Source organism: Labrus mixtus, chromosome 15 (genome assembly GCF_963584025.1).
Source record: "Labrus mixtus chromosome 15, fLabMix1.1, whole genome shotgun sequence".
Classification (NCBI taxonomy): domain Eukaryota; kingdom Metazoa; phylum Chordata; class Actinopteri; order Labriformes; family Labridae; genus Labrus; species Labrus mixtus.
In genome coordinates this window covers 5,021,069-5,045,610 of record NC_083626.1, presented here as the reverse complement: position 1 = coordinate 5,045,610, position 24,542 = coordinate 5,021,069, and the positions used below count along the sequence as shown (strand labels likewise).

At 41.2% G+C, this 24,542-nt stretch overlaps 2 protein-coding genes across 2 annotated transcripts in view; one reads left to right on the top strand and one right to left on the bottom strand.

The window, feature by feature from the left end:
- The window catches only part of arfgef2 (ADP-ribosylation factor guanine nucleotide-exchange factor 2 (brefeldin A-inhibited)), a 28,835-nt gene extending 6,532 nt beyond the window's left edge, over positions 1–22,303 (bottom strand). Inside the window, exons 1-32 of the mRNA XM_061056598.1 lie at positions 21,970–22,303; positions 20,060–20,090; positions 19,470–19,593; positions 18,257–18,403; positions 16,092–16,271; positions 15,410–15,719; positions 15,131–15,289; positions 14,881–15,008; positions 14,266–14,399; positions 12,847–13,081; positions 12,604–12,703; positions 10,758–10,897; positions 10,375–10,483; positions 10,058–10,244; positions 9,854–9,965; positions 9,550–9,755; positions 9,319–9,403; positions 7,911–8,082; positions 7,566–7,717; positions 7,325–7,453; positions 6,967–7,125; positions 6,075–6,222; positions 5,786–5,882; positions 5,618–5,658; positions 5,337–5,506; positions 4,023–4,174; positions 3,626–3,798; positions 3,244–3,404; positions 2,990–3,120; positions 1,610–1,739; positions 1,326–1,461; positions 96–234 (exon numbers count right to left, since the gene is read on the bottom strand). Coding sequence (XP_060912581.1) covers positions 96–234; positions 1,326–1,461; positions 1,610–1,739; positions 2,990–3,120; positions 3,244–3,404; positions 3,626–3,798; positions 4,023–4,174; positions 5,337–5,506; positions 5,618–5,658; positions 5,786–5,882; positions 6,075–6,222; positions 6,967–7,125; positions 7,325–7,453; positions 7,566–7,717; positions 7,911–8,082; positions 9,319–9,403; positions 9,550–9,755; positions 9,854–9,965; positions 10,058–10,244; positions 10,375–10,483; positions 10,758–10,897; positions 12,604–12,703; positions 12,847–13,081; positions 14,266–14,399; positions 14,881–15,008; positions 15,131–15,289; positions 15,410–15,719; positions 16,092–16,271; positions 18,257–18,403; positions 19,470–19,593; positions 20,060–20,090; positions 21,970–22,144 — 4,652 coding nt within the window. The 5' untranslated portion in view covers positions 22,145–22,303. The remainder of the gene's footprint in view (positions 1–95; positions 235–1,325; positions 1,462–1,609; positions 1,740–2,989; positions 3,121–3,243; positions 3,405–3,625; positions 3,799–4,022; positions 4,175–5,336; positions 5,507–5,617; positions 5,659–5,785; positions 5,883–6,074; positions 6,223–6,966; positions 7,126–7,324; positions 7,454–7,565; positions 7,718–7,910; positions 8,083–9,318; positions 9,404–9,549; positions 9,756–9,853; positions 9,966–10,057; positions 10,245–10,374; positions 10,484–10,757; positions 10,898–12,603; positions 12,704–12,846; positions 13,082–14,265; positions 14,400–14,880; positions 15,009–15,130; positions 15,290–15,409; positions 15,720–16,091; positions 16,272–18,256; positions 18,404–19,469; positions 19,594–20,059; positions 20,091–21,969) is intronic.
- LOC132990158 (uncharacterized) overlaps positions 1–24,542 on the top strand; it is a 411,085-nt gene that overhangs the window by 249,662 nt on the left and 136,881 nt on the right. The window lies entirely within an intron of this gene.

Below are 24,542 nucleotides of genomic sequence, written 5' to 3'. Positions count from 1 at the left end.
TTTTGTCTTTAAACATAAATCCAGTTAAAAAAAGATTGGAGCTGCTCGTACGGACACTGAGTAGAGAGTCTCTGGTTCAGTGGTTCAGGACTTACGCGTGAGGGCTGGTGTTTTGGAAGATCTCCAGCATACAGGAGCAGGTGATCTTCCAGACCTCAGGGCTGAACTTCTCCCCGTTCAGAATCACCAGGTTCTCCAGACAGTTTGTCCCCGAGCGAGCCAGCTGCTCGTTGTCTGGAAGAGAGAAGGTGTTGTTGTTTAATCCACCGTCATGCACATTATTTTTCACCGTTTAATCATTCATAAAGGAGTACAGTTAAATATTTGTCCTCTTTGAGGGGAGGGTATTTTTGAGTTCTTTTAGGATATAAAGGAAACTTTGGTCTCCTCTGAGATTCAAAAGGTCATTATTCATTCTCATACCTACCAGGCTACAGCATGGTCTTATCTAGCATCATTTTGTGAATTCTGTAGGGGAGCATTAAAATAGCAGTTCTTAGCTTTAGTGCGATTTGGAGGCTATGTCTAAATTGCTCAATAATGTAAAATTATTTTTAGATTTGGGGAAAATATAGTTGTCGCTTTTTTTCTTTGGTCAAGAACAACTCCAGTTTTACAGAGATTTGTCTGTTTTCTCCAAATAATTAATGACTCATATCCTATCTTGGTATAAATATTAATCTATTGATACTTTTATTGCAATTCTGAAAATCTATCATAATTTAATCTATCTCCTAAGTGTGTGCATGAAGAAATTACCCCTAGCGGCCGGAACAGAACGGGGGCTGGCCCCTCCTTTCAACTCAGGCTCTCACTGACTATTATACAGTAGGCTGGGAAGAGTGAATGAAAGGTCCTAATTGGACAAACGAGGTGTCCGTCAAAAGGTCAGAGTGAAGCTGGTATTTTGAGCTGTAGTTGACGGAAAAAATTAAATCATAAAAATAAATCATTACAAATAAAATACAGCGGTGGAATATTATGATTGTGAGAGTACAGTACATATTCAATTGGTAGGTCAAAAGATGGTAAGAATTGTTTTTTTTGTCAGTGGTCTGACAGATGTGTAGAATATGGCTGCTGTGGTGGTTGAATCTGTACACACACTGACGTCCCTCAAGTGTTGCCTTCTGTATTGTAAATGGGCGTGTGTAATGTGGTTATAAGGTCCCCTTAATGCAGACTTAATAAGTGAGAAAAATGATGGATCAAGTCCTATCATATTCAAGTCTAGAAGACAAATAGTTTATGAGAGTATGTCTCTGTGGACAGGTGAGCATTATGAGTGTTCTCTTCTACCTTTGAACATGAATTTGAACACCCACCTTGTCTGACACACCACTGCAGCTGTGTAAAAATGTCAGCCAGCAGGATTTCACTGAGGGGCTCATAAAACTGGGTGAACACATCGCAGATGGCAAACAGAGCGTGGTTACATGTCGTTGTCATCCACTCGGTTTTCTGGAAGAAACAAAAAAGAGATTTAAGGGAGGTAATGATGAATGTGTGGATAAAAGGGTGACAGAATATCCCACAAATAGTTTCAGAGGCTTGTCAGAAACATCAAACAACAACGGGACACAGCGTCCTTTCATCAGTGAACTCTGACCTCTGTCTGCTGCTCGGGGAGCTTCATGTTGTCAAAGATGCGGAAGACGATTCGGAAGAGGTCGTGCCACCAGTGTTTCTCGAACGTGTGGCCGTAGCTCTTCATGATCTCAAACATGACTGTGAGCCCTCTGTCAGGGGAAAAGACAAACAGAGACAATATGAGCAACATATATGCTTTGTAAAACATGGTTTAAAGGGTTTCACATTTAGTAGAAGATTGTGAATATACTGTAAATGCCAAAATGGTAGCAAGCTATTTACTGTTTTAGAAATCATTTAAGGTATTAAAAGAGACATTTTCAAAATGTAATCTAGTTCAGAATTTTATTTTGGATGTAAAAGCCTTCAATGGTAATGTAGGAGCTATTTAGTGTTGTTAGAATTAGTTTGGCATTTAGTTTACTAATATTTGGGTGGTGTTGTTTATTAAGTTATTCAACACGTTTTCTTTATTTAGAATAGATATTTGGGTAATATTTTCTTTTGCTAGTTAATTGTTTAGTCAATTTAGCTTTGCATTAGTATTATTAGGTATGTGGGTAACACTGTGGGCATCGGAGGTTATTTAGGTAAGAGCCAGGTAGGAGGACCAGAATGCACCAGGGTGGGTCTATAATTTTTTTACCAGCGCAAAAGAGGCGGCAGCATTCATGATTTCTTTGTTCTTTTGTTTGTTTGCTTTCTTACGATAAAATAAACCTTCAAAAAGCAGATCTTTTGCATGGACATTGGACTTCTTTTGCCTGCGTACATCACACCCCCATGGTGCATCAGTGGTTATTTGATTCATTTTGATATAAGTTTATTTCTTTTTTTTAGGACAAATAACCAATGCAGGTAAAACATTTTTTTTATACGGCTAGAAGTTGTATTACATAAGCCCTTTCCTTGGTGCAATTCCGAAACAGCGGGCATTTTAACGAATCTCCACCGTCAATTTGCCATCAGACATTCATGCTGATTCTGCAACGGCGCTATACTGGTGTCCCAGTCTGTGAATTCAAATTGACTTGTAGTGAGAGCACGGCACAGCGAGGGTCCACATACACACACAATCAGACATGCACACACAAACAGCACTTTGTCCCCTCTATTATGACTCTTCATCATTCAGACTGAAGGCAAAATGCCACAGGGATGTAAATATCGTCTGTATAGAGCTATAGTTGAATATAGATTTCAGATAAAGGTATTAACAGTATCTGTAACAGAACAGATGGACAAAAGATTCATAAATGGTTAAACATTAAGGCTATCAAATCAAACGATTGACCGTGGAGATGTCTTCACTTTTCTTTTTCTGTCAAATCAAAAATCAAATGCAATCAAATAAAATGAGAGGTGGAGCTACACTCTATGCTGAGCTGTTTTCATTTACCTTGTCCGGACGTCCAGCTTGCAACGATTGATGATACAGGAGAGCTCGAACAAAATGGGAAACCAACCACGAACCCACACACGATCCCCGGGGGCAACGTTCATGTCATCACTGGTGTATTCCCTCAGGGTCTGCACCGAGAAACAAACCGGACAGAAATAACATTTTACTTTACAATCTCTACATTAGTGCAATCATTCTGACACAAGTTTGCTGTTTTGATTGAACCAGTATTGTCAGAACTTTTTCCCCACCTGTGGCCTCTCTGAGACATATTTAGCACAGTGCCGGATGAGTCTGATGGCCTCCATGCTGGTGTCAGGAAAAGCTGCGTTGCACACAAACTCTGAGAGGCACTTCACTGCGTCCTGGAACGAATCGATAGCAGCTGCAAAGTGTTGCTGGAAGGTGTTCACTGAGGAAGGATTGACAAAAAGAAAAGACAGAACACAGAATTAAACAATTTGAATTGTTTGGTTGGTTTTGTTTAAGAGATATTTTTCTTCTCACACTCTCATACAAGTCAAACAAGGAGCTGTTGAACAGTCAGGCTGAGCTGTTTGACACAACACAACATTTTGTCATTGGTTGAGTAACACCTGAAACAAAATGGGAGTGAGCTACCGTCATACTCACAGACAATGTGTCCAGTGGTCTGGAAGGCCAGCTCCACTATGGTCTCATCGTGGTCCGACGCCGCCTGGTGAAACACTGAGAAAATGTTCTTCCAACCTGAACGGATGTTAGCCGCCTGCGAGTTTACCATCTGAGCCACACATCTGATCACCATGTCTCTGATGGTGGGCGATCTGAGGGGGGATGGGTGTCAACACGTTAATAATGCTGTGTTATCACAACACAGAGTTATTAAAACATCTCAAAGTCTACACTATCATGTTCACTGTATCTAATATTTTACAGGTAAATGTCCATTATATCATTTTCTTGCATGCCTTTACCTTCTTTGACCCTATCCTAGGGTATTATCCAGCTTGCTAATTTGGAATAAAAACAAAATGACAATATTCTTTACCTGTTTTTCTTCATGATGTGCTCAAAAGGCCGGAGGAAGTCTTTTTGGAAGCGGAAGTTGGCCAGCTCTCCTTTCTCTAAGAACTTCATGGAGAGTTGTCTCAGTGAGTCCACGGCAAATATGGCTACATCCTCATTGGGGTTACAGCCCACCTAGAGGAAAAACACATCAGTCATCAATGGAGTTCAACTGTCCATCAAATCCACTTATAATGAAATGCTGTGTTACTAAATATTTAGGTCTTTAGGTTTACTTTGTGGCCGATAGCAATGATTTAAAGGTGCACTATGTAGATTTGTTAGTGAAATTTGGACAAGTGAAACAATTCTATGCTATGTTTTCTAAATTGAATACACAAACTGTATTCAAAGAAAAAGAAATGGGTCCCTGAACACTGTTTGGAGCTAAAAAGCGACCAGGAGAGTTACAGTTTCTCTGTTGCGGGCCCACCACCATAACTTCTCTCATAGCAGTTTATCTTCAAACAGAGTTACAGGGAACACATTTCCCTCTGAGGACATTTTGTGTTTAGAGTTATGATGGACATATACCACAGAATCTGTACACTTTCACATTTCCCTACCAAAACTACATAGTGCACCTTTAATGGCTGATTCCTGTACCGATGTTTCTTTCAAATGAGCTTTGTGATTTGACCAATTTTAACTGCTGTTAGGCGTCCCTCCTCTAGAAATGTCACTGGAACATGTCTTGCAAACTGTTTGTTTCCCAGAGACGGTTCAGGTCTCCCCCGCTGATGACATTTAGTTTCACATTTGACCATGCAAACAGATCAGAATTTGTCCAACAGCTGACTTCATCCCAAAAAAATATCTTCTCTGAGTTTTGCAGTTAGGTGTACTAGCTTGCCAGCATTAAATTGATACGATGCTACAGATACACATCCGCAACTGACATCAGTTCAAGCCACATTATTATCTGACGGGCTGACGTTGGTCAACATGGCCCATATTGGCTGGTACTGATGCTCAACTGATAAACTAGTGCATCCCAGTAGATGACACTCATGTTTGTACCTGCATTTACTTTTTTTCTTTGCCCCTTAACGGCCGGAAGTCTTTCGTTTTCTTAATCCCAGTACTGACGTATCCTCAGTTTATATTACTTGTTAACAGACAGCTGCTTATTTACACCTCCAGCAGACATAAAGAACTATTTGATCAACCTAGCGACTTAAAGTCACATGAATACTCTCTGTGTTCTATAACTCTTGAGGGGAATGTCATGCCCCGTTGATGCGTTGATGCTAAATGCTTCACTTTGTAGGATAGTAAACTCTCCGGTCAAACAAACCTTGTTGAAGTGGTCTCCTATGACCTGCCAAATTCGAGACCACTGCAGCCTGATGCGGTTCATGTTGTAGTAGGAGATTTCCACAATCTTTTGCAAGCTGAACATCCTCGGCTGGTGTGCCGAGGCCAGCTCATCCATGGACACCGCACACAGCCACCTCACAAAGTCCACTGGAAACAATCAAACATGAGATTAATAATTTTGCGACCAAACCACAAGAATAATGACAAAATCAGAGTGAAGAATACTGAAACAGTCCATAAGAGTGACGAATGACTCACCAATTGCATTTCCATCTAGTCTGGTAGAGCCAGTGAAGATCCTGAAAATGTAAAAATAGGTTCAGGATTTGTATGGAACAGAATAAAAGACACAATTAAAAAGCCGACATACATGGTACATTGCTTAAATGTTATTATGTCTAATGTAACCGAGTACTTTTCTTGTACCTGTCAACAGCTACTACCACACTCTGAGAGCTGGTCTCTCCCACTGACTCCTGGATGTGAGCCATCTGTCTCTTGTCCTGACTTCCCACCAGGTTCCCTGCAACATTAAACACATTTGACATGATGATACAGTGTGTGTGTTTTTGTACTGTAGCTTAAAGTCCAACACTTTCTTTTTAACAATAGTTGCTTTAAAGGTAACATTAAATCATTACTAGCTCAATTGAAGTTAACATGGTATATATTACTGTAGAGGAAAAGTGGTGTTGAGTGTGTTTGTGTATCTTACCCAGCCCCAGGGGCATGAACTCCTCTGTGCTGGAGGGTATGCCCTTAATGCCAGTCTCCCTGTCCCGGACCACCCCTGAGATGTAGCGCGTCTTCACCCCGGTGCCGATCAACTGGGCGAGCTCCAGCTGACTTATACACCTCAAGATCTGCAACACACATACATATACTTTATACTTTTTTCACAAGGAAAAGACATCTTTGACCAATCTGATGGTGAAGTTAAGATGTGTTATAAAACAATCTGTGTTTGATACATAATGGGATTTTTTTTAACCATTTAATCAGTAGGCTAAAAGTTTATAGTCAAATGAATGACAGGTAAATGACCAAAAACAAGGTTATAAATGTGAAAATGTGACCATCCCAAGTGAATCACTGGTTGAAATCTTACAATCATATTTTCCTATTACCCCTTACTAATAGGTAGTGGAAGTCGTGTGTGATTGCATTCATTTTGAGAGATACGGGAGGACAGTAAGAAGTGAACAGTAGTGGCGACCGGCGGTAGGAAGCAACCCACACAGGTGTGGTGGACACCTGAAGAATAAACAATCCATGTTGTCTGTGCCCTCCCAAACTTGTGCATTCTTGAGATTGTGGAGAAGAATATCTGATAAGATTCTTCTTATATGTGTGATGCTACCAAATTCACAAATCAGGTAGGATTTTAAAACTCCTGTAGTCTGAGCCAGGCTTTACTGGGGGGCATTCATCCACATCACAGTTAGCAGGAATGATGGGAGTGCACTTTTACACGTTAAGTCCTTACTTTCTGGAGTTCTTTCAAACACTGCAGCATAAATCACAGCCACTGCACAAGTTTCAATACATTTAATCATATTTTTCTATGTGCTACTAATGCTCGTAAATCTTTTTCGGTGTACGCTCACCTCGTGCCAGGAGTTGCCAAGATAGTTTCCATCAGTGTGAGCTACAGTGATCAGGGTCTTGATGGTGTCAATATTCTTCTGCTTCATCTCTGTGATGCTTGAACTGGCTGTCAGCAGGGTGAATCTGGCCAAGGCTTGGACGTATGCATCTCGTTCCAACTGCAGACAGGAAAGGCCCAGTTACTACACAGTTCAAGTTTCAAGCATCAAGAAGTGGAAATAAAAAATAACATCACTGAGGTATAATGTTACTAGTTTAGAATAAACAGATGATTTAAAGATGACATGCTTAAAAGTGTTTACAGCTGCTCAAAGTGATAAACCTTAGGCTCAAGTTTTGTGTATATGATCAACAGACCTGCATGCTGAAGATGCAGGCGATCCTGATGGCACACCGAATGCCCTCCAGACAAAGAGAGGCCACCTCCGGGTCGTCACAGTCCTGCAGTCCCACACTGAACGCTGCCAGCAGGGGGGTCCACGCCAGCTGCAACACACACACAGTATTGGTAGGTGGGTGTGCATTTCCAAGATGTCCACGTCCACGTTCAATGTGGTCACATGAGACAATGTTAATGAACAGGCTAGATAAGTAATACCTTGAACATGGGCCTGACGTGCTCCAGGTGTGTAGCGCTGAAGAAGGGAGCCTGAGCGTGGCTGACGGCCTCCATCAGAGCTTTGGCAGTCTTGGCCATCTGCTCCATCTCCACGTTGTAGAGCAGACGACGCTGCTTCTCACTGGCTACATCTGCAGGGAGACAAAACAAATGTTAGTCATGTTTTTTGTTTATCTGTCAGTGAGATGCTGAGCCTGGAAAATACCAAATGACACATCCTTAAGTCTACCAGCCGATGTAAGTTGCGCTGTCCAGAAGGAACTATCTGAGAAAACAGTTTTATACGAGTGAGTAATCCAGACAGAGTGACAGAAGATCACTCACTCTGCTTTGTGGACTTTGGGGTGATTGAGAACTCTTTGCTCTCCTTCATGGCGATCTTCTTGCCTGCGATCTCGTCGTAAATTGAAGATAGATACTCCTCAGGCAGGTCCTTGCTGTCGTTAATCCCACGATTCATCTTGATGTACTGCTCCTTCGTCATCTTGTTCTTCACCTATAATAATCAAGTGGAGAGAGGCAGTAGGAGGAATCAAAATGGGAAAAGGGTTAAGAGTGTGAGAAGACAACACAGTTAAAAATAATCCTGGTAAAGCTTTTTGAACAATTAACAAACACACTGAAGCAGCACAATTTCTTACCAGAATCTGGCGTCAGCTTCAACCACGGTTGGATAATTACACTTTATATTAACTTAACCTATTAACATTAACTATTAATAAAAACGTCACATTTCCAACAAGTGTTTCACATAATCCCTCTGTTTCTGAACAAGGCCTCGTTTAGTGAAACATTTGCAGTAACGTGTTGATCATTTAGTCAAAGTCAATTATTCCCAACTGACACTTCAAATGTTGCTGTTGCCATCTTTAGGCACTCACATGTAACTACAAATACAAAGATGACTTTATGGCTGAATTGATCAAATTAAAGAGATGCATATATGTATATTCTTGCTTAGTTGGCAGACACATGCTATGATGCTTATGTGAAAATCAGTTTGTACTCTGTTAGTCAAAGTATTAACAAAGATATACTCTCTCTTAAAACAATGACATTTTATCTGCTGATAAAAGCTGCAGTTTAAGGCATTATGAATTGTGTTTTTATACAACATTTTATCAATTCTTGAGGATTTTTTTATTTAAATATTCAAATAATAAGAGAGCGGATCTACTTGACAATGATGGCCAGTCCACAAGCAAACTGAGCCCTGGGGAGAGGGCTTTTTATTGTATGAATGTCTTAAATGGGGACGGCTGTGGCTCAGTGGTAGAGTCTGTCGTCTCTGAATTGAAAGGTCGGGGGTTTGATCTCCAGCTTCAGCAAGCACATGTCAATGTTTCCCTGGGCAAACGACTTAACTCCGAGTCGCCCCTGCTGCTACGTCAGCTGTGTGTGAATGTGTATGAATGTATTCGTTTTTACTGATGGTCACTTTACAAGCCTCTACCATCAGGGTGTGACATGTGGTGTAAAAGTGCTTTGAGTAGTCAGAAGACTAGAAAAGCACTATACAAGCTCAAGTCCATTTACCATTTAAAATGCATTAGACAAGAGACGTTAATATCATTGCTGTTTTCTAACCTTTGAAAAAGTTTATAGTAAAAAAAAAAAAAACTATAACTCTTCAGTGTGTAGAGAAACAACACTAGTTATATCATTAGTGATTCAAAATCAAACACATGAAGATCATAGTGATGCAGGGCATAAAACAATGGTGAATTCTCACCTGAGGACTGTGCAGGTCTGTGGTGAGCATGATGATGGAGTACGCCAGCACGTAGGCAGTGTCTGCGCTGGCAAACAGAGTCTGTCTGCAGAAGACGACACACACCAGGGCAACAGTTAGTGAGTGATGTTGTTTTCTAATCAAATCACTGACCTCACCCGCATTCTGAAAAGCAATATAAATCTATCTTATTTCATCTTCTTTAAATAAGAAATCTGAGGCGGGTCTTACCCCTGGTTGCACTCCAGGTATCGAGCAGCAAACTTCTCCATCAGCCTGTCGATCTTCTGCGCCTCACCAGGAAGTCTGAAGCCTTCGAGAAATGCTCTCAGTGCCGAGACAAAGTCACGCCCGCAGAAGTCCAACTGGTCCACGTAGCAGTACATGACCTCTTTGTTAAACTTGATGTTCTCACCCAAGTACTCTCCCACCTGGGTCTGTGGGTGCAGATGTACAACAGTAAGGTGATTATTATAGAACATGAATTAACTCTTCTGTCCCTTGAGAATTCAGCGTCACATGAGTGACCCCTCACCGTGTCCAGTCTCTCCTCTTGGTGGAGGAACTGGGAGATGTCCTCTGCTGTGGTCCCCAGCATGCCCTGGTCCTGCAGGTACTGGATTCCTCGCTTTGGCTTCTTGTTGAAGCTGGAGAAGAAATGAGATGGAAAACATCGACAGTCAGGTACTGTTCCAATACCTATTTGATTCAACAGTAAATCCTAACCCTGTTGACTCACAGTTCGATGCCGTGCTCGATGATATCTTTCTGCTGTTTGATAACCTCGTACTGCTCCGGGTGGTCCGCCTGCGACACTTGAACACTTGAAGAGACGGTGGAGTCTAGCGAGCTGATGCTGTCTCGACGTCCCGATTGCTCTGGCAGCTTCAGCTCTCCTGCTTCACTGTCAGATGGATGTTCTTGGCCTGCACACAAATCACACACACATTAAAAAACCTGCTTAGACCCCCCCCCCCCCGTCCTGTGCATTTTGCATACATTTGTATACATATGTATAAAGAATTAAAAACGTTCATATTTTTTAAGCATACTTACCCAGGTTAGCTTGAAGGTTTGGGTTGACGTACATGTCTTTGCTCCACTCCACCATACATTTCAGGATGGACACCAGACACTCCAAACCTTTTTTACGCAGACTCAGCTCCTTTGTAAACAAAATCATTTACACAGTCACTCATACATCTCAGTTATATTCCAAAGAAGCTGACCAAAGAAGGTAAACCTTTACAACAATACAGGAAGGTACTGCTTATTTTAAGGAGGACAGACTAGTTACTACGATGTCCGACGTAAATATAAATCATGAAGGACTGAATGAGGAGTGAGATAAAACCTATTGAATCAAAAATAATGATGCAGTGTTGTTAAGCCATAAACGATGCAGCACAGGGACATTGAGTCCTGGAGAATACTCTTACCTGCAGAGGAGTCATACCGAGCTCCTGTCCACTTCTGCCCTGAGCGATCTTTGACAGGTCACTGACAAGGCGCTCAAAGATGTTCGCTGCGTTCAAGTCACAGTCGTAGTTCACATAGATGTCGACCACACACTGGGCGTCTGCAAGGTTGTATGGAAAAGTGTCTGAGTATTTCTTATGGTAATACACTTCATTTAATGAATTGATTGACAGCACTTCAGTCACCTCCACCACTGCCTGTGCAGCAGTTAATCAACATCTTCACTCAAGGATCAGTATCCAACAACATTTGCAAAGCTTGTTTTTGAATATACTCTGTTTCTTGTCTACCTTTACTCACACTTACGGGCCAGTTACTGCTCTCTGCAGTCAGCAGAAATCTTTAATATGTCACCACTGTGCCCTTGGTATGCACCAGAACAGGTATTTGTTGACCAGTGGTTGCAAGTCTCAACTTCAACAAAGTCCTGAGAAGTTATTGATTTATGAAGTGGCTACAACTGAGGTGACACGAAGTCCCGTTCAGTCATGCACCAAACTACATGATTTAGAAAACAAGAAGATGGCAACTCTAAATATTTGTCTTCATAGAGAGTTAGCTCTGGAGTCACTTTTATATTAAACAGCCATCTTTCAAGGCCGGACATGAAAACCAAAAGTTTGTATCAGAGGCCTTCTGGCTGACAGACAAGCTCAAAGAGCATGACAGGAATATTGCATTGAACTTAGAAATGGGACTGATCTGATCTTATATTGGTATCGGGTCCAATATGGACATGATTTACAGGTAGGATATCGGACTGACGGCGCTGATCCATGTCACAGATCAAGAAAGATAGTTGGGCACTTTAATCATTCTCAACTCGCACAGTCTCACTTTAAAGACATTCAGACTGAACTGTAAGGAGTGTCCACAAATCATCATCATCATCAAGACGTTCAGACGAGATGGAACAGCTCCTATGTGATCAAAAGTACAACTCTTACACTTCAGTTTAAAATATTTAATTTGAAAACCTGACAGTTGTTGCTGCTTCCTGTTTGTATGTGAAGCCAAAGCAATGCCAGGTTTACTACAGCTTTGTGTAGCCTTACACATAATACCAAAAACAACAATAACCCTATTAGTTATGATAATAAAAACATCAGAATCAGTATCGGTATCTATGTATCGGAATCAGATTAGAACTCAAAAAAAGTGGATCAGTGCCTCTCTCTTGAAATCCTAAACTCACTTTACTAATATTCTCTCATAAGAATCATCCTATTTGCAAAAAGAAAAGATGCATTTTTAAATTAATTTTTTTTTTTTGTTTCTATGTAAAATGTAAGTTGTTATGGAGACTTTCCTGTCAGATCAATTTTAAAAAAGGATGTTAAACCCTAGTGACCAAAGAAAAAGGTCAGAAATAACCAGGGTATGACCACAGCTGTCATCAGGCCAGCAGGTGTCTTCCTCATGATTTACAAATGACCTATTTCAGCAGACTGCTTTGATTAATGAATAAGTCCTGACATCTTGGTATTCAATGCTTGTGCACTTTCAGACCTCATAAAATAGGCAGCCTTCTCTGTAAAAATCAATTATTAAATTCATGTGATATTTTTAGACTCACAGAAAGAGAGAAGATGAGTGTCCTCATGCTCACAGGGGTCATTAATTAAAACTTAAAATGCAAATCATCCTTGAATCCAACACGTGTGTCCAAGTCACCTCCTTGAATCTCAGCATGAGAATAATAACCACTTCAAAAGCACAAAGTGTTCCATGTCTACAAAGAGCTTTAGTTTGTTTGTTTCATTCATTAGTTTGGGTTTTTTGAAGCATTAGAAGTAGTGTTGGTACCTGCACAGATCCGTGTTAGTGTCTGGATCACCATCCACTTGTGCTCAAAGGAGCTGGTTGATGTCTCCAGGATGGTCAGAAAAATCTCCCTGAAAAACACCTGAGGCAGGGAGGCCGAGAGGAGACAAAATGTCAAATATAAAGAATAAGCTTCACAGACATAAATGTCAAAATAAAGGTTTGAAAAAATACACCATCGGTACATTTCCCCCTTAAGGCCAAGTGTGTGACTCTGTTATGTACCTCGATCTGCATCTTCAGGTGGACCTTGAAGTGTGAGAGCAGGGTGAGAAAGATGGCCAGGGAGAGCTCAAAGACCTCAGGCACAGAGGAGACCCCGTTTTTGGACAGGGCTACGCACAGATACTGTTTGATGGCGTTGACGAACATCTCGTGAGTGCGAAACACCGGCCCTGCACCCTGCAGCACCGAGAGCAGCAGCTGCAAAGACACAATTTTGGAGCGCAACTCATGGGACCTGCAGAGGAGAGGGATTGAGTGGGCATCAGTAACACTGTAGGTTCAAACAGAAGAGACATGGACAAAGACACTGAAGATAAATCAATAGAAATACAATTTCCCTTATTGAAGCATCAATAAACTGTGTTCTGATTTACTCTAAGTGGAGGGAAACACATGTCGCTTTGATATAATGGTATTTAAATGTGGTATCTATTAAATGAAGGCTGGAAAGTCTTCTTTGTTAGCTTCCTCCGGGCTCAGTTTACTATGGCCTGTTAACACGGACTGCTCCACACTCTAGAGTTACAGTAACAAGAGATGACAGAGAAACAACCGGAATGGAAAAGGGCAAATAACCTGTGGAGACACAAATGAAATACTGTGCACAAGCCGAAGGCATCTTTATTTATTTTGAAGTAAAATATAAACTGGCTGCCTCGTAGGGGACTAAATGCAAATCGAGGAAGGTTGATGTCAGGATATTAAAGGAGCAATATGCAAGATATCTACGGAATTAAATAATGAAATGGCCTTACTATATGATCAGACATTAAGGAAACATGCTATGTTGAAGTGCTAGCTTCTCTGTCATCAATACAGCAGCCAGTATGTCCTCATCCTGGTTTTTTTTTCCGACCAGATAAGGTAGGCGGTTTTAAGGCACCCACACACAGGTTTTGGATGCCCCTCAATTTGCCAGCCAAACGGCAAACCAACAGGTGATACAGTGATGGAAGAGGGCATAATTGGTTCAGATAGAACTGATTCTACCCGACCTAAAAAAAAAAAAAAATCTGCATTTGTTCTAATAAGCTTCACAACGAGAAATGAGCCAAAACTAGGATCAATATTGGAGATGCTTTTGAAAATGGAGAGAGGTTAGAATGCAGAAAGGTTTCCAGACCGATGCAAAGCTGGCTAAACACTGAAGCTTCAGTATCCACAACATGGCACCCCGAGTGCTCGTCAACTCTATGGAGGAGGGGGCGGGGGGGGGGGGGATAGCACTCTCCAATGTTTTGTATTTTTAAAACACCATGTGTCAGAGTTACATATTGCTCCTTTCAGACATCTTTTAAACATTTTCTCATGATTGAAAAAAACTGCAACTGACTAAGATAACACCAGACTAATAACAGGTAATTAGTGCTACAGCAAATTATCGTGCATTCAAAGGTGGGGAATAAAAAAAACACGAACTTTGGGTCTGGAGGTCCGTCAGCAAGAGGCTTCATGGAGAGTTTGCACAGAGAGCGGAACACCAGAAAGGCATCTTTCTGCAGGATGTGGGAGAAACGGGCGGCATTGTAGGGTCCCTGCAGCGCCTCGGCATCCTGATGAGAGATGAGAAACATCAGTGTTACTTTTTATACAACAACAAATCCACAAATAGGAACAGCTTTTATTTGTCCTGTGTTTCTGCTTTAGGCACTTAATATTGTTGGAGGTTTGTGATAGAGATAAGGATATGACCGAGGGACCTTAGTTTGCTCCACATTATGGTAATGAGCGAGTTGGTAAAGCTTCCATTGTTATGGTTGCTGAAGAAGTGCCCTTTTGCCGTATGCTAAACAAGTAAGCTATTTTCAATCAACATCATGACGTCAGGTCTGGATGAATAAATAAACATCGGCTTCCTGACAGAGAGGTGACACACTGAGAAGTTACATGAAGCTAAAGAGGTATTTTCAAATTGGTCATTTTGAGTAAAGGGGACATTAAAGTTCCTAAAGGCGAAATTACAATAAAAAACTGAAACGTTGAATCATGATGCCACCCTAGTCAAGAACAAGTCTCCACAAACACTCTGCTCACCAGCATATCTGTGGAGGAAACAGAAGAGCGGTCCTCGATGATGCCGTTCATCTGCTGCCCATCTGCTCTCCCTCTAGGGGGCGTCACCTCTGTCTGCTCAGTGACGGGATGCACTTGGTTCTCATCTCCTACAGAAGGGAACAGAACGAACATTTGCAGGTCAGGACCATAAAAGAGACCACAAGTGCACTGACACAACAAAACAGAAAGCATGATAGGGATTATAAATAAAAAACAAGTGACTTCTGACCTGATCCACTGTTTATTTGTCCTGACTGTAGCTCCTCCCCCTCTCCTTCAGTCACGGATGAGTCCGCTGGATTGGGACTACTTTCCAGTTTCTCCCCTTCTTCTGCTGGCTGAGCCGTTTCAGGGAGAGTCTCTGCTCCTTCATCTTCAAACACTGAATCTGATGCAAATTAAAAAGCGCATGAAGATAAAAGAAGCTCTTTCATGAAATCTGGAAAATCTCCAGTTTCACCTACAGACTTGATGAACTGAAAGCTTGTGGCCAGTTGTTTACACATACCACTTGATGGCGTGACCTGCTCTGCTTCTCCATTTACAGGAGCGGTGCCTTCCTTGGGTTCTCCATTGATTGATGGGGTATCAGTCCCTTGGTCCTGGTCCAAGTCAGGGGCTGGCGGTGGGGGCGTTGAGCTAGTATTGGTGGCAGTGAGGTCTGGAGAACTTGCTGCTGGGGACGGGGAGTTCTGGAGCTCTGGAGTCGGCGTCCGGTCAGACCGCGGGGAGCCGGACCTCCGATTACCCGGGACCGGGGACGGGTTCTGCTGCGGTAGTCGGAGCCGGTCCTTCTCCTGCTCCTGAGCCTCGAGGGTCTGAGGAGGAAGAAAGAGACAGACAGGCAGACATGAATAGGAGTCGTTTAATTCAAAGTATCTATACAGGAACGATATCCTAAATTCTGACAAGCAAATTCCCCGGTGATCGGCCAGCGATTCCAAAATAGGTCAATAAAAACTGAATCACTAAATTCCCATCTGATGTTCAGTAAGCTCACAGAAGCTATAAGGCCTTCCTCCTCACTTTTTAGCAATGGGAGGGTCTTCTCAACAGATACGACTTTCATTTATTTTTTAATTGAAATGTACAAATTACCAGATTGCAGAGAAGGTCCCCCCTCCCCCCCTTCTGTTTCATGGATAGATATAAAACATCAATGCACAGTAACAATGTTGTTGTTAACTAACAGCCTGGTTTTCCATGCGTGTGAAGATAACATTGAGCATCTGAGTGAGCGTGGCCTTGGCGGTGGTCTGGTTGATGAGGTTGCGGCTGGCCAGGTAGATGTTGTAGCAGGTCCTGACAGTGAGGAGCACGGTGCCCTCGTGGATCTCTATGTGCGGGGAGGTCACTGCAGTCAATAGGGCCTGAACACAGAGAGAGAGAGAGAGAGAGAGAGAGAGAGAGAGAGAGAGAGAGAGAGAGAGAGAGAGGGAAGTCAAGCCTTATCAGACAAGATGCCTGCTTTTGAGTTGGTTGCTTCTGCTGAATCACCACTCCACTTCCTCCATGTGTGGAACAAAAAGGCCTGAAGATGCAGATGTTTGGTTATAATCATTTGCAATGTTATGTTTGGCACAGAAATCAATTGTTTGTTTGCCTTTTTAAAGTTAGAGGTAGTTAGAGGCCAAACAGATGTTGTTAATCTGTTCTCTAAACCCTTTGTCAACAGCAATTAGACTATGCGCTTTTGAACAGGAGAGACTTTGTCTTCTCAAACCAACCAGGATGTGTATTTCATTCACGAAGAGGAAGTGTCAGTAGTCAGCAGTTATGAATCATACCTACTGTACAAACAAAAGGCAGGTTATCAAGTCACAAGAAGGAGCAGGAAGTGTGCAGATAAGTTACAAAATGTCTGTGAAATATGGTAAGAATGGGAAATAATTAAGGTGCAGTAAATGGCTACTTAACAATATAAATAATACATATTTAGTCACAAATCAAAAATTGATAATAGCAGAAACTGGATACTTTTTAAAGTGTTACTAGAATGGGAAAGTAGCTCATAAAAGACGAGGGAAAATAATCTGTGCAGCTTTTCTGTTTTTAGGATCCATTGAGGTCTTACACATTCAGTATGTCAGATAAAAAACACTTTTTAATAAAATCCTGCAGCAAGAAGTAGACTAGGTGAATCTTAACAGAACCACAGAACATTTTAGTTATTATAGAAAACCAAATGTCCAATCAAATCAAAGATGGCATGAACAAGGGCATACAACTGAAGTATTATCTAAATAGTGACAGGTTGTTTTTTCTTTCCCCCACTTGCACAAATCTCCTGAAGACTTTTTGGGAGAACTCCATTCTTCATCCATTTATTGTTTCTAATTGGTCTATTGGTTCTAAAGTCTCTTAGAAGGCATGATTTCCTCTTTTTGAGTTTGGCTGGCCGGTAGTGGGTGGGGCTTATCAATGAACACAGTGGACCAGGTGTGTTAAGTGTGTAAAGTAACAGCGTTCGGGGGAATCTCGACGTTGAGCCTTTGTGTGACCTGACATCGAAGCAACAAATAGACGGACATCCTCTACCTCCCGTTTCTGTTCCTTTTTGTTTTACCTTCTTTTAACAACAACACATATTGAGAAAGAGACTGTGTGCTTGGGCTGGACGCGTGTGTGACAGCTGACGGTCGGAGCTCGTGGGCGACTGCTGACCGTGGGGAGAGCCCACACCCTACACCACCAGCCAGCCTTTGTTTTTGTATGCATTTTTTTGTTCCAGAATGAGCATCCCCTAGTGACATTATCAGCCCAACTTTAGCCACCTTTTTCCTGCCAGCCCCCTCGTAATATTTTCAAGTGAAGTCAGGGTGAGCCGTTGTGTGAACGCAGTAGGAAATATTCAGGAGAATTCACTCGAGAGTGACCAGGCACAGTTGATGGTTTATTGTATACAGCATATCACACAACTGGTGCATGACTGGTGCGATCGTCATGGACACCATAAAGTGTTTTAATCCTTTTTTTTTTTTTGTTTTATTGTCATTACAGTGTCGGACAATGTCTCTTTATTGGACATCTTAGATCACTGCCGGGTCTTTTAATGTCATGTCTTCACTCCTGAGACCCCCCCTCCCCCCTTCCATCTGACAGAAACGACTTCACGCTTGAGTGACATAAGTAAACTAAAGATTTCCAGGTTGAGCGTACATGTTTGAAAACAGCTTTAGATGGAAAATGGATTTCTTCCACCACTGTGAACTATGACTGAATGCGCTCAACCATAGAGGACAATTTGTCTCCGTCAGTCATCACCGTTTGATCTGATCAGGTCTGGAATAAACCACGTAATTGACAGCTGGAGGATCAGAAGGCTGTCAGATGTGATATGTGGCACCGGTCATACCTTGATGATCTGTAGCTGGACTCCCTCGTCGGTCTGCGGGCCCTGGAAACAGTTACAGATGGTTTCCACCAGGCGGTCGATCAGCCGCTTCCCTGGTGTCCTGCTGTCCGGGGCATTGCCAGTGATGTGGCCGTATGCGATCAGTTTCTACAGTGGAGAGACGGTGCAAAAGTGAGGGCAGCAGAAGAAGAGTGGATGTGTCATTCTCTGAGTAGTTTTGCAGCACTGTGTTGTTTTAGGGCTCATCTTGTGTGATAGGACGCAGATGATTCAATACAAAGTGCATTCCCTGTTTTTGTTTTTAAACCTTATGTGTTTAAACTATGAGTGTAACTTGTGTATTATATATATACTTATACAGATGTAAGTATGTGTGAAAAAGAGTTTGAGATTTTGAGTTTTGTTTTAGGGCTCATTTTAACCAAATCCAGCACGGTTTTAAAGGGACACATTGGCAATCAATTAGTTTGAATTGTATTAAGTTGAAGAACTCAAAGAGATTTGAAAGAAAAGTCCTGAAATAGAAGGCCGTGGCTGCTGATAAGTCAAGAAATACTCGATCCTACACTTGCAAAAAATGCAGCTTCATAGCATTTTATTAGCCTTCCTGGATGATACTGTAAATGCCCAGCTGTTTCAAACTCTTTTAAATTGAATACTTGTTTTTAATAACTTCAAGTCTCAAAGCAGGAGCAGATGTAACATGACATATCACATTTCAAGGGTGAAGAATAATAGTTGAAATGATAAGCAAATTAAACATGGTGTTAAAAATCTGATCAATGTTCTGCCATGAATAACAACATATAAATATCAATAACCTGTAATGATACCAGGCCTTTTAGAATTCAATAAACATGGTGCTCTACAAATCATCATTAAAATAGGAGAGATAAGACATTCTAACTATGGGACAGGCAAAATGAGGCAATTGACAATACACAATCTACCCTGAATGTAACATGTGGATCGTTACATATTTGACCATGAGTGAAGCTGCTATGTAAAGCTACTTAGAGATTACTACTAAGGAGTAGTGTGTGTATACATGTGAGTGATATGTACATTACTCTAGTTGTACCTGAGACGTGTGAAACAGGTGGAGCACAATTTAATCTCCCACAACAACCAGGTGGAGAATACACCCGCGAAAGAAAGTGAGACGTGTGGAAGATTTGACTGTGGGTGTTTTTGTGTGTTTGTGAATATTTACCTGCAGACAGTCCAAGGAGGTGCTCACTATCCGAGGGGATTTTGACTGACAGGCCAACTCGAAGGGCAGCACGTATTTGTCAGCCTCAATGTAGTTGGCTCTGGGTGGAACCACTGTGCCATCCCTGCAGCGAGGGAAGGAGAGCAAACAGCTGTTGGAAAAAGAAATGACTGCAAGCAGCTTGCTGTAAACACTTTTAATATAAAATGCACTAAAACTCACATTAAAGCTTAATCATTATTCCAGAAGATGATGTGACTCTATTATTATACACCGTACATTTTCACACAGAGCGGTTAACCTTAATGTGGAGGTAACAGCTTGCCTGAAGCAGCGGAAGTATAACCTGAAGGCTGCTTGAAGTGCTGCTGATATACTAACGTCGCAGTAATAGCAGCAGCAAATCACTTTAGTCACAAATCAAAGTGAGCAGCTGGGGTTTACTGCTGACGGCTTCAGGGCAAAACTTTACATCAACTTCCTGCCTCGAATCACAAGGAAACGGGGAAAAGAAGTCTGAATCTACTGCTGTGCATTCAGTCATTCATATACTCATTCAGGGGAGAAGGTGTGTGCATAACAATACTTACTTTTGTTTTTCAAGCTCTGCCTTGATCTCATCTGGGAAGGGAGAGATAGATCAAATGTTATCAAAGTCTGATCTTTGACCCTTTCAGCTCACAGCAGTTTCACATTGACTGTATGGTTATTAGTCAAATCAAATATAAGCAGAAGGATATATTGTCTTGTTTCTTGCATTGTCGTTGGTAGACAAGTCATCTACTTACAGAAAGAGAGTATTGTATACTGGGCAGGATTTAATCAACAACTTTCACTATGTCTTATCACAATTTGTTTTATCTGATCCCTCTCCTTCAGATGATTAGTCCTATTCCCTGCATAACCATTCCCAACATCCTCACTTAATACTTTTTCACCCTCATCATCATTTTATATCCAAAATCGATCTGTTCAATGTTATTTATACACACGCCACCCAGTGTTACATATTTATGTACACAGTGACTAATGGTGTGCGTTCAGCCAGACGTGACCGACCAGATCGATCACTTTCACACACATCGTGGAAGTAAATGCAAACTGAACACAATTCTCACAAACTCGTCATATGACAGAACCTCACAGAGGAAATCAGATTGCGCAAAATTCCCTAGAAATGTCGCAATACTGTTATAGTAATGATAAAAACAACAGCGTGGTTCCTTTCTTCAAACTACGGCTTGAGCTGAATGTAGAAAAGTGTAAGTCTTTTTTTTTTCTTGTCCAAGCGCCTTGCTAAACTCTAGTTTCTTTACTTTACAACAGCTCCTGACAAGTACTGTGTCCTTCCACTGCATGCCTGATTAATCATGGAGGCAGCCGATGACATGGGCTAGTTCAGTCCACAGCGTAACAACTTTGATATTTGAAAAGAGAAACACGACGTTTAGCTTTGGGATGTTGACCAAAAGCACCATTACAGACACACATAAAATAGTGTCCATTAAGTGATAGGAGAAGTGGAAAAGGGGGGTGTTGTGTTCTGTCAGTATCATGAATAATGAGAGGGTGTCGCTGACAGACAAGAGCAGCTCTCACACACACACACACACACACACACACACACACACACACACACACACACACACACACACACACACACACACACACACACACACACACACACACACACACACACACACACACACACACACACACACACGGCCACTTCTCTGTGACATTTATCTCCTTGCATTAAATCCTGCTGCAGCCCAACAACCAAACACTACCTGTCTGCATTCATCTCAAGCACATCACAAGTGAGAGAAAGACACTGAGCATGTAAAAGCTTATTACATACAATAAGTGTCCATTCATTGTCTGATGCCTCACAATACAAGATGATGTTGTGTGACAATCATTCAGTTGTTACAATAACAGCATGACAACCAGGTGGATGAAAACAAACGAGCATGACTGCTTTAGATTAAATATGAGCAGCAATATCAGAATATAAGTGATCAACCTGATGATGTGTGTGTGTGTGTGTAACACTATCCGTGATTGTGCTGAATGGAAAAGCACGGACGTCAGAGGATCCTGTGTGTCTGGGTGCAGAGCAGGACAGAGCTGTCTGGCTGGATGACAGTGCTACGTACAACACAGGGATTGGTCTGTTTATCATGCTAACCTAGCCATAACTAGCTGAGGACGGCTACCTGATAGCTTGTTTACCTGCCGTCATTGACAGACGTGAGGATTGTGTAAAGTAAGAATAAAAATCAAGGTGTGACTGTGATACCCACACACACACAGTTAGCTACCTGTAACGCAGACGAGCATCTAAACAGACGATGGAGGCCATTCAGATGCTAAAGCTAACGCTAGCAAAGTGAGCAGTCCCCTTTTTTACAATCCAGACACGACCGTAATGTTTCACTGAAGCACAACACAAAACACGAGGGTCCGGCAGACTACTACACAACACAATGCCACCTACCTAGCGCCACCTGGCAGGCTTTGCGCAGCTGGTTGTGCTGGCTCCTCTTCACCTCCTTGTCCGACAGGATTTTCTCCAGCGCCCTGGACAGAAACATGCTCTTAGTTTTGCTGTTTTCCGCCGTCAGCTGTGAGTTTTGTCGTTGTTGTGGAGGCCGCTGTTGTTTCTGCTGCATCTCTCGGTCTTGTTACCGCTCCTCTCTCAGGCCGTCCTCATCGGCCTGGCCCTGCAAACAGGCAGGTGACGAGGGAAGCTAACGAAAAGCCAGGCTATCGGTGACAGTCCAGTAAGAGTTGCTACCTCAGCTCAGCGCCGCCATGCTGGTTACACGTCACGTGTCACGTGACTCTCAGCTGTCTGGGTGTTGACCGTTAACGGTACAGCACAGTGGGGGGTCGTACAGGTAGTACAGGTAACATTAGTCCCAACCTGACCCGAAACGTCAATTTACAGAAATATAGCCTATGCATCGTGTATTGACGATTTCTACGGAAGCCCTTGGCGGACATACATCTATGGTATTTACTGTCCAGTCAAATTTACCCCAAAGCTTAATTGAACACGAGTTGATCAACAATTTTTTTTTGCAATTTAACATCACTGAGGGTTAAACCTGCTAGTACTGAGGTAACGAATATTATGCAATGCAAAAATTCAACATAAAATATTTGTGAAAAAAATCCAGCTACTTATATTACACACACACAACCGGACAATTTACCCTGACATTGTGCAATAATAATGTTATATTAATGTTATATTATGTTTATCAAACCACTTTGTGCAATAACATGTTACACTTTATGTGCACACTACACTTTTGTCAATAGCTGATCTATTTTTTATTTTTTTTAATCTATTTTTTAGTATTTATTTTTTTGTACATTCTTAATTTTTCTTTTTATATTTAAATTGTACTGTGTTCACTTTTTGTTTGCAATCTTTGCTCTTTGCTGCTGTAACAATGTAAATTTCCCCGTTGTGGGATAAATAAAGGATTATCTTATCTTGCATTACCTTTAAAAGTCTGCATTTCCAATAAGATTTAAGGAATGCATGTCAGAGTTTTGCGCAACATAATCCACTAACCTAGACTTTTTTCAAAATTGTTAGATATTCATAGCGAACATACTTTTGCAATGATGACATAGAATATTTAATAAAGCCTACTTATATTACCACTGTACACATTTTCATCATCATTTGGGCTCAAATGATGATGGAATATATGTTGGGTAAAACTTAATATAATATTCTCATTGAATGTAATTATGAATTTCAAACATGATCCATAACAATGAACTTATTGTAAGCTTTAACATACCATATGGTAATCTTCATATTTAAAAATGTAAAATGAGAAAAGGCACCCCATACTCACTTACATTTATATCAAGTTTTTAAAAAATTAGACAGTTGATAAGACTAGAGATGGAGGAACCTGTAACCAGCTCAGATGCACAGTGTATTTTGTTTCCTGCACATTGATGTGGTTTGTTTTTTTCCGGAATCTTTATGTACTTTTGCAAAGTAATATTACTTTTGTAAATTGCTTGAGCACAAAAATCTCGTTTTCACCTATGTAGCAAATCAAGCCCTCGCAAATAGAAAGTCTCAAAACTGTCCAGCAGATGGCGTCTCAACACCACTAGTTAAAAAAAGAACTGTTCTGTTGAACTTCTCTGGAGCACACTTTATTAAAGTTAACACCACCTTTAAATTTAAGATTTTTCTAGACATCGACCGACACCAAACAATCAAAATTGCTACATATTAGTTTATTTTATCAGGGTCCTCCAATCAGCAATTACAGGTGTACAACAAATCACTCATACATCTCCAGTTGAAACATTTTCATTAAATGTGATAAAAATGTACATCATATATATCATCGATATGAAAATACTGACAATCTTCATTACAAATCTATACCATAAGATTTTATCTGGCAAGCAAAAATCATTGCTCGATCACATAAAAAAAAAGTAACACAAAGCAAAACATGGAGCCTTGTGTTGAGGTCGTGCTAATACAACTGTTTCCCTCCCACAAAAAACAATATGATTCCAAATATTGATTAATTCACAGTATGTAAAAAAAAAAAAACTAAAGAGTCATGTTGTGCACCAATCCTCCTGTTGCCTCAGCCAGAACAGTAAAATCACCTGCAGAGATCATCTCCTATTGGACAATAACATGTGACCAATCAGCAAACATGAATAAACAAAAACACATCAGTTATAAAAAATAAAGTCATAATATGTGTACAGGAGACAGAAATATGTAGATACATGGTTAGAGAATAAATAACAATGTAGCCGTGGTTACAATCCCAGTGTCCTGTGGTAAAGTTAGAAATAAAGACAAATAAATTAACAATGATTTCTAAAGAGTCTTCCATTCAGAGTACCAGTCATCAGCCTACTGTTTGGAATGAAAGACGACAGAATCCCACCAGCATCCAGTGTACCGTGAAAGGCAAAATAGAGCAAACCTTATACATGTTCAAATTCATGATTTTTATAGAAATACAAGAGGTGCTGAGTAACTTCCTCAGCAATTTAATTGGGTTA